The sequence below is a fragment of the Morone saxatilis genome, unplaced genomic scaffold (assembly GCF_004916995.1).
Source record: "Morone saxatilis isolate NCDOM2014 unplaced genomic scaffold, NCSU_SB_2.0 Contig17, whole genome shotgun sequence".
NCBI classification, from domain to species: Eukaryota; Metazoa; Chordata; class Actinopteri; family Moronidae; genus Morone; species Morone saxatilis.
This window is the reverse complement of record NW_023339729.1, coordinates 16,410,534-16,420,117: the sequence shown is the minus strand read 5'-3', so window position 1 is coordinate 16,420,117 and position 9,584 is coordinate 16,410,534. Positions and strand designations below refer to the sequence as shown.

At 41.7% G+C, this 9,584-nt stretch overlaps 1 protein-coding gene across 2 annotated transcripts in view; it reads left to right on the top strand.

Moving 5' to 3' along the window:
• Positions 1-8,359: 8,359 nt before the first annotated feature.
• The window catches only part of spock3 (SPARC (osteonectin), cwcv and kazal like domains proteoglycan 3), a 15,790-nt gene continuing 14,565 nt past the window's right edge, over positions 8,360-9,584 (top strand). Inside the window, exons 1-2 of one of the 2 annotated variants that reach the window (XM_035660463.1) lie at positions 8,360-8,469; positions 8,636-8,758. In XM_035660463.1, the coding sequence (XP_035516356.1) occupies positions 8,636-8,758 (123 nt within the window). In that variant the 5' untranslated portion in view covers positions 8,360-8,469. Of the gene's footprint in view, positions 8,470-8,568; positions 8,759-9,584 lie in introns of both variants that reach the window. The other variant, XM_035660462.1, reaches the window with a different exon arrangement.

Below are 9,584 nucleotides of genomic sequence, written 5' to 3'. Positions count from 1 at the left end.
GTTTGTTTTACACACAGTGTGCCTAAACGCACCTGCTGCTGCCTGTGCAGAGTGCGTGGGATTAGGAATATTACAGGAGGAGAGCAGGCACAAGTCGAGAGGAATGCTTCAGCCCTGTACTCGGTGGCCTCTGATGACGCGCAGGATGAAGATCATCTCCTACAGGGCTGCAGCTGATGATTATCCTCATCATCGAATCGTCTGACTGTTATTTTATTTGTGGACAACACCAGAAAATAGTGAAAAATGCACCGTCACACGTTTACATTTATATTGGGTAATTTTTCAGCCCTGCGCGATTCATCATCACCATCACACAAATCTATCGATCTATATACTGTACATTCCACCAGGGGTCGCCAGAGCTTCACTGGGGGTCGCGAGGCCTTCTTGATTTTAAGGGGAGTAACAAAACTTTAAATAAATACATAGTAAGCCTATATTTCAGTACTTCATTTCTGTGAAGAAGACTAAATTAAGTTTTCTGTTACTGAGTTAACTCCTGAATAAGTGACATATTTTATGTATATTTCATATTATATTCAATAATAATAATAGAGAACAGCTGAATCCAAACAGTGAGGGCAATATTGCATCAGAGATGAGTTTTCCTGATATTTTTAAGTAACTTTTTAAAATAATTTTTTTAATATTAGATTTTACAGTTTTCTGGTGATATTCTTCTTTTTCTGTGTTTTTTTCTAATTGTCCTATCAGCTCTTTGGTGGTTTTCTAACGCAGGATGAGGCTGTTTATCAGAGACTGAAGCTCTGTGAATATACTCTGTTCACAGTTTAGATCTTAATGATCTAAACAGTTTATTACACACAGAAATAAACAAAATGCTGAGATTTGGCATATACAGCAATATATATAAATGTTTTTATTTCATTAAAATTCAAGAAGCCTTGCGACCATGCCAAAAAAATCAAAAAAACTGATGACATATGCTGTCACTGTTGGGTCATCGTACAGTATTATACAGCTGTTCTCTACTGTTATTGTTATTATTGATTATAATGTGAAATATACACATATATGTCTCTGATTCAAGAGTCATCAGTTTACACGATAAAAGTCGGTATATTCTGTCACATCCATCTATCTCATGTATATAAAATAAACCCGCTTTATAGAAACATATTTCCAGCATCATTTGCTGTTTGCACTGTTGTCTTCTGTCTACAATGTTATTGTTTATATATATGTATATTTTATCTGTCCATAGTAGCATGTTGTCTTTGTTTTCTTTTTGCTATATATTTATATATATATATGACTATTTCTGTGTATTCAGTTAAATCCCTTGTTTGTGTAAGCATACCTGGCCAATAAAACTGCACTGGACTTCACAAACATGTACACAGAATGAACTAACAATTATTAATTTGACTTAACAATGATTTTCTCGATTAATTGGTTTATTCTGTGGTCTATAGCCATCAAAGTGCTCCTTTTATCAACCATATCAAATTTATAATGATATAAAAATGCAAAATATTCAGATGCGGTAAGCTGAAAAAAAAATAAAAGTTTTTGCTTAAAAATTACTTTTCCGCCATTACAGCAGCTGCTGGTTGACTTTCTGTCGATCAACTGATTGATTGTTAAGCTGATTGCTGCACACATGCAAGTCGTTTACTGCCTAAAGTCTGCGCTGTAATGAAATAGGTTATTATAACTTAAAAAAATTAAATACATCGAGAATTTTAAGTAACACAAACTCAATTTTATAAGTTACAAAAGATAATCAAAAATTAATAGTAATTTTAAGTGACACTAGTTTTTAAGGTACAGAAGCATTCCTATATACTTATTAGTAGGTTTTTTTTTCACAGTACAAATAAAAATGACAAAATTAAGTCAGTCACTTAAAATGAACTAACTAAAGTGGTTGCTCATTGTGGGAACTGTTGGGTCTGTGTATATAATTTTATAATTATTATTTAAAAAGTGTCCTGAGATAACTTCTGTTATGATTTGGCGCTACACAAATAAACAACTTGATCAAGAATGTTTAACTTTTAAAATTTTACTTAAAATGTTTTCATGTAATAAGTTCCAACACATTTTTTGAGTTAAATGAACATATGTGGTTTTACAGTGTGTCCGATGTAATTGAATTGTTCTACATGCAGCGCTGCAGTGTTAAGAATTACAGTTACACTGTTGTGTGCATGTGAAACCAATTACAACACGTTTAATTAGGCCTTGTGCCTCGTTAATAACATGCTAACAAACACTGGTGGTAGATAGAAGCAGCTGCTTTTAATAAAAGGAATAAAAGTCACCACTTCCCTGCTCTTCCTTCAGGCCCCCGTGCACCCCTGCTGCACGCCCCCCTCTACTGGCCGGAGCTAGAACTACAGCTGACCCTGCATCCTGCAGCCGACCTGGCAGGGAACAAAGAGGCAGCGCTGTGCCAAAGGAGGCCTATCACTCCCTCCTCCAGACGGGAGGAGGAGGCAGGGTTAAAGGGGTGGCAGGGGGGGCTCCGCCATAGTGGAGCAATGCAGCTGTGCTCTGCGGTCGACTCCCAGCCGAACGGGGGCAAACTGTTGGAGCGTGTGTGTGTGTTGGGGTGAGGTGGTTGTTGGCACAGAGGGGTGGGCTGGTAAGACATCTGTCATCCTATCATCAGTGCTGTCACATCACAGAACAAATGGGGCTGTGGGATTTTTTTTTGCACAGCCTTAAAAAACAAGGCTGTGTGGCACGAGGTATCAGTTAGCATGTGATCTATCGCTGCTCTTTCTCAATAAGGGTCGACCACCAAGCTTTACCTCATCAAGCATCAACATAAAAACTCAAAACCAGCATCGGGAGGCTGTTCCGTCCTCGTTTTAGGGGTCCTGCTTTCCAGAGCGAGGACGAAGAGTGAGTGAAGAGGTTTAATTTCTACCCCCATTGCTCCACCGCCACCGCCCCCCTTTTTTTGTTGTTTTTCAAGCAGGCCGCCACCGAGGCAAGGTCTTCCATAATGACACCTTGACTGTGAAGAACTTCATCCACTCTGCCGCCGCCGCTATCTGGCGCCGGCGTAACAAGACGGCTGGCTTTGTTGCCAGGAGAGTGGAGGAGAGCTTTGAACTGCAGACTGACAGCGCACGGGAAGCCGTTCCAGGCGTAAATGTAAATTACTATTACTTACACGTTTAACCCAGCACCTACAACCCCCCCTCAACACACACACACACACCTCACCCCACCCTCTTCCCTGCTCACTGGCTTGCAGGAAGCAGTGGTAGTGGTGGTGAGGGGGGGGTGCAATTCTGACATCATGTTGCCCTCTTTTGGCGGCAGTTCGCAACTGCGCCTCACTGTCCTCTCACCTCAAAGGCAACATCAGCCCCTCTTCCGCTTTTTATGAGCAAACGAGGCAGAGCGGTGGGGCAACCGCTGACATCTGGGTTCGTATTTTGTGTCTATATTTATATAAAATCTATGAGATTATAAGAAATATACACCTGGAAGACACACATCAGGAGAAAAACTGCAAAATCCATCCTTTCTCCTCGCTCTTTCGACATTTAAACGTTTCTTTTCCTCACCATTCTTTCATTTCACCTTCTACTTAAGTGGTGAACGTCTTTTTTTCATCAAGAGAGACGCGAGCAAGAGGGCAGCTTAAGAAAATATAGACAACTTAAACTGACTGAAAGGTGAAAAAACAATAGAGCGCTGCAGCATTTTTCACATCTTTTCAAATTGATTGAATTCACCAATATTAATCACTCTATCAATTTCAAGTCCTTCTGTACTTTGTTCCAGGTCAAAGGGTCATAATGGATATCAATTTCTATAGATACACCTCTAAGTATTTCTGTTGGTCCAACTTAATTCAATACGACTGATTTAACAGTTGTAAAATTACACTAGTAAATTAAGTTGATCAAAGTCAAGTAGATAAAGTTGACCCAACAGAATTGCTTTATCCTGAAAGAAAGCCATTTAATCACAAATACTCTCCACAATTTAATTACGTAAACTCAAAGAATTATTTCTGAGTGTAACTTACATAAAAATGATGGAGGTGGAACAAAAGCCAAAAGGTCAGAATGAAGCAATTTAATATGATTTGTTCTTGTTGGACCAGCATGATTTCATTCTTCTGAATTATCTTTGAATCACGTCCAACAATCATTTACTAAACACAAACACTATGGGTTCATTTAATACTAACATAATTCTAGTCTGCTGATCAAACACATTCCCTGGTTGTTTTACAGCTGAGAAGGAAGCATCCCAAACGGAGGTTTCTGTTTCAGCCACTGTACAGATACAGAACCACTGACCACCACTGTGATAAAAACCTGTCGACAGTGGGCAACTGTATTCATGAACACACACTGAAATCCAATAAAAACTCTAGCATTCATTGTGATGTCTTCGTTTTTGTGTCTTATCTGTCACTCTGCAATTTTTTTGTTGTTGCAGCGAATACATAAATAAATAAATAAATCCTTGTCTGTCCCGTCTCGTTTATCTTCATATGACTGAGAAAGAAGAAAGTAAATAAAGCGGTGCAGCTCAGAGGGGACGCACTGCCGAACAAATCAAAACTTCAAATACAATCAGTGCGAGGGCTAACTAGCGTCGGAGGGTTTAGGCGCATTATGAGAAACAGGTATCAAAGCTCAACCGCTGGCCGCAGATTGGATTTCAAGTATGAAACGAACGTGGATGGAGGTTCATGCTGTTGATCTTATTCTGCCACTCTGCACGAGCCGAGCACACTGGCAGCGCCTGTCGTCAGGCAAAGCTCCAAGCCATTTCCCCTAGATGCATCTCGACTGAATCAATAGGGCCCTCGCAGCATATCATTAGACCTAAGTATTATAATTACTTGTGTTATTAATTTTGCCTTAATACCAGGGATAATATGATATGTAATTCAACCCTGTTGAGGGAAGAGAAAATAAGATAATCACAAATGCATCTCTTATGAAAATCAATGTTGAAATGGATATTCCAATAATGCCAAACCACTGCCCCTGTGTTTTTTTCCCTCATGCATATCAACCAATCATTTCCCTCATTCATCTGGAAAGAAATATATAAATATGTCCGACATATTTCACACGGCCGCCCCTGTCCGAGGCAAAACAATATGGATTTGTGTTGCCTCGCAAACAATTTTAATAAAAAGCTATTGATTGGGGATCGAGCAGCTAGCCTGTGGGCGCGGAGCACCAGACCCCCAGTGGGTCCAGATCATTAATGTCCTCAACTGCTGGCTTCACTGGCGCAAATTTGTTCAATAAGGGTCTGGCACGCATGCTTCGGGGTTTGATTTTGATACAGCCGCGTCAAAGTGTTTGTGGTTTGTGCTCCACAGGCCGCAAACATGAGACGACGGCGGCATGTTTCTCTTCTTTTCTCACAATAAATTCCATCTAACAAATAAAATGATTAATGAATGTGAACATTAATCAGCCTAAGCACTCGTCTTTAGCAGTCATCACCCGGAGACTGAGCAGGTCTAGTCGGAGGAATGTGTGTCGTAATAAGAGACAGATCCACGGCTGCTTTCACACACGCCGTACAGCTTGTCATCGACACACATCCTCCTGACAGAGGAGGGGGAAAAAGAGCAAAACACACTTTCACATGCTCCCAAATTTGTGCAGCTGCAATATCTACATCCAGGCAGAAACACGCTACTTTCTTGAGCAGGTATCAAAGCCTTGGTGCAGCGAGACAGTTTTAATTACCAGGTACTTTCCTTATGCTTATGATTTCAATTTCTGCCCGCAAAGCTGGTAATGATATTCAAAACGCCTGCTGGCAACTCCGACTCCTTCTTCTCCCCTGTCTTTCCTTCCCACTAAGATGTGAATACCCCAGTTTATAGGCTTATTTGTCCTCCAGTCACTTTGTAAAATCTTTATTCGGCCGAAGATATCTTTTTAAATGCGGCGAGCCTCGCTGGAAGGAATGGCAATAAAGGTTTTGGGGAGGTGGGAGGTGGAAGGGGGGGAGATCAATGCAGAATGTATTAGCCTGCACTACAGAGACCGACTTCAATAATAAAAGCATTGATCCTTTAAAGTGAAGCTTATTCTGGGACGGCATGGTAAAGGAGGACGGTCCATTCCAATACTGTGCGGGGGCCAGATGGAGAATCACAGCAGGCGATTTCACCCCCCTCAAATATTCACATTATATTTCAAACCCGTATTAGATTCAGTCGCACAATTGCTGAGGGATTCTTGTATGAAATGCATGCATTATGGAAGAGCATGTCCAACAGTACAGCATATGGAATAACATATTTAATTGGCCCTACTTAAGCTCTGCCAAGTACAAAAGAGGGTGAGAAAAAGGAGAACAGAAGGACATGTAAGGAAGAGAATAAAGTTAAATAATGTAATAGATTTTTTATTACATTTCAGAGAGTTTAATTCTGTCTTCGAAATTCCTTGTTTTCAAAACAGGAGCTGCTAATATTTCTCCATTTCCTATCAGCCACCGGACACATCAGATCCCAGCAGTGTCTTGTACACAGCCGTCGGTAGCAGAGCGCCAGCAGTAATCAAGCGAGAGGGCTGGATATATAACAAGCACACTTCACAGTATGCCTAACAAGCACACTTCACACACTAATCAGTTGAAGTGGACTTGCATCCACATCCATCCTTTGCCTTTGGCTTGCGGAGACGAGCCACCGGCTCAGATTATGAAACGATCTGGATTGTATGAATAGATAAGGTTATCTGTGATTCGCCCGGCGTAATGAGTGCGTCGAGGTATGGCGGGGAGGGACAGCTCCCGTGGTGTTTAGTGATAAAATAAAGTGCTGAATGCAAAGTGGGGGTCAGAGGTAACATCAGAGAGGAAGTACACACACTGACTAATCTTCTATAGGCCTCTGAAGGCTTTTTAAAATACACTAAAACACACCTGAGGCTGAGGCTGATACACAGGGCGACATGAAGCAAACCCAGGGGTCGGGACCCCACTAGGGGTCGCCAAAGCTTCTTGGGTGGTCGCAAGGCCTTCTTGGTTTTAAGGGGTGTAAGAAAACTAAATAAATGGCTATTTTAAAGTTAAGTAAAAATTATTCATTCTGATTGGTTTCCAATTCAATCCATGAAAAACAAGTTTTGAGAGTCCAAGCTGAGGTCTTTAAATGTCTTTTTTTGTTCGACCAACAATCCAAAATCTTCAGTTTAATATAATATAAGACACACTGCTACATAACATAGCAAATTTCCATAATTAAGTTTGTTTCTGGTTTGCCTAAACAGCCCACTGACAATAAAATTCACACAATGTCCTGTTTCAGTTCTACTCAACAGCTTGAAAAATCTGAAAACTTTAAATCAGCCTGAATTAAAAACAATATAATCATCACCCTGTAGTGGTCTAACACACACACACACACACACAAAATGACCCCCTGGTTGCACCTCTCTTCCACCCATCGAGGGACGGACAAGGTGGGGATGGTGGACAGACACCCGCCTCCTGTAATCCCATCAACTCATGTCAGACAGCAGTCTGGATACAAGCCTATCTGTGAGGCCTGTAATCCACGGCTAAGACTCCACACACACACACACACACACGCCGCTGTGCTCGCACTTATCTGGAAACACACTCACACACACTCAAAAACACACTCAGGGAGAAAAAGTGATAGTTGGTGACACTGCGCATAAAGGAGGAATCAGCATGAACATGAAGACGTCAGCGAGGTAATAACACACACACACACACACACACCAATGCATACATTAAACATAAGCTTTAAAAAAGAGTTGATCCTGAAAATAGAAGCCTCTAATGTGGATTATATATAGAGTAAGGGCTAAAGGAGGAACGGGGAACTCATTTTTATTGTGTTAATATCAAAAATAAAGTTAAAGAAAGAATTCTATTTTGTGTACAATCTCTAATATATTGACAATATGTGGGATGCATTGTTGCCAGAACATACAGCATATAAAGTGTGTGTGCAATTTTTTGACAAATGTGCTGACACATTACATCTGTTCCCCCGTTAAAAATAAAATAAAAGATGCTTTGTCTATTAAAGAAATTCATTTCTTCAGACAGAAATGAGAATAAAAGCTGCAAACTCTCCCCACTGTGCTTTGAAATCATGCAACACATTATCCCCATTAAACATAAAAACACACTAAAATAAAAATTTTAAATTCAAAATTCAAAGTGGTGCCAAAAAGGGACAAATACAACTGGATGCATGCACAAAAACACACTCAATCAATCAGCAGTGCGAGGGAACAATATGTCCCATTATCATTCAGATACATGCAAAACACCACCAAAAAAAAAAGGAGAGATAAAAAGGCACGTCGGACAAGGCACCCCTGCTCATGTCTCGCTACAAAGAGAGAGAGAGAAAGGGAGACAGAGAGGGAGGGAGAGAGAGAGAGCTGCTATTACTAGTGACAGAAAACGGCAGCGAGCACATACAGTCTGGAGAGCAGTTGATGCGACAAGGTAGGAGAAAAAGAAAACACCTCCGCATCGTTATATTCAGTGTTGACGATCAGCATTCATCGCTGTTGTGATGCAGATTGAGGTGCCTCTGTTTTTCAGCGGTGGACTGCGGTGTCCTACAGCCTGATCCATGTCCTCTCTCCGTGCTGTTGTTGTGTGTCCGCAGATGCTGAGCGTCGCCTTGCTGTGTGTGTGCGCCGTCGCCTTTGGACACGTCTCCGCTCGCTCAGACAGCGGCAATTTTTTGGATGATAAGTGGCTCGCTGGGAGATGGGATAAATTCAGAGATGTAAGTAATTTCTGGCTTATATTATTAACGCCGTTCCCCTCCTCATTATCTCATTTACAACCCCCCACCCCCCCCTTATTTTCTCCCAGTAGCCACCCTCATTGGTTTGTGATCATGCGCTCCTCGTTTTGTGTCCAAGCGACGCGTCACGGGGCCCGTTGTGGTGTTTGTCACACGTTCATCACCTGCTCCACTGAGACAGTAAATTACACTAACGGTACCGGGGTGATATTTGCCTCGTGAGTGTATTTTCGCCATAGCCATCCCTGTTAGGCAGAGATAACCAAGGCCTCACAAATGCACATCGCCGAGCTGTCCGAGATCGAGGCACCACTGAGTCCCCGAAAGGGGCCTAATTACGGGCAGGTATGAGGGGAGGGAGTCCGCAGCGGTGAGGCCTGGATGTGCAGTTTGTTTAGGAGAATAAACACCTGCCACAATCAGCGGGGATTGTGTTTTAGCCAGTATGCTACTCATAATAATACTAATATCACAACAAAAGCACAAGCCCCATTTGGGAATGTAACAGCACATTAAAACAATGATAAAGACCACAAAGTAGAGCAAGTCCACTACACTCACATGAGTCCCTATGGGAATATTTAAAGGAATATTACACTGTGTCTTAGTGTCTTGAGTCTCCCAGCGGTCTCCTCTTCCAAGCACTGTAGCAGTGATTGTGTTTGAACTGATCTGGTTGATGATGCTAGTGCTGTCAGCCACCATTACCCTGACATGTTTGTGTAAGGTGAGTATGTTGCCGCTGATTGTCATGGCACATAGGCTACCATACAGACTGCGCGTGTAGCCCAGCTGGCTTACGAGG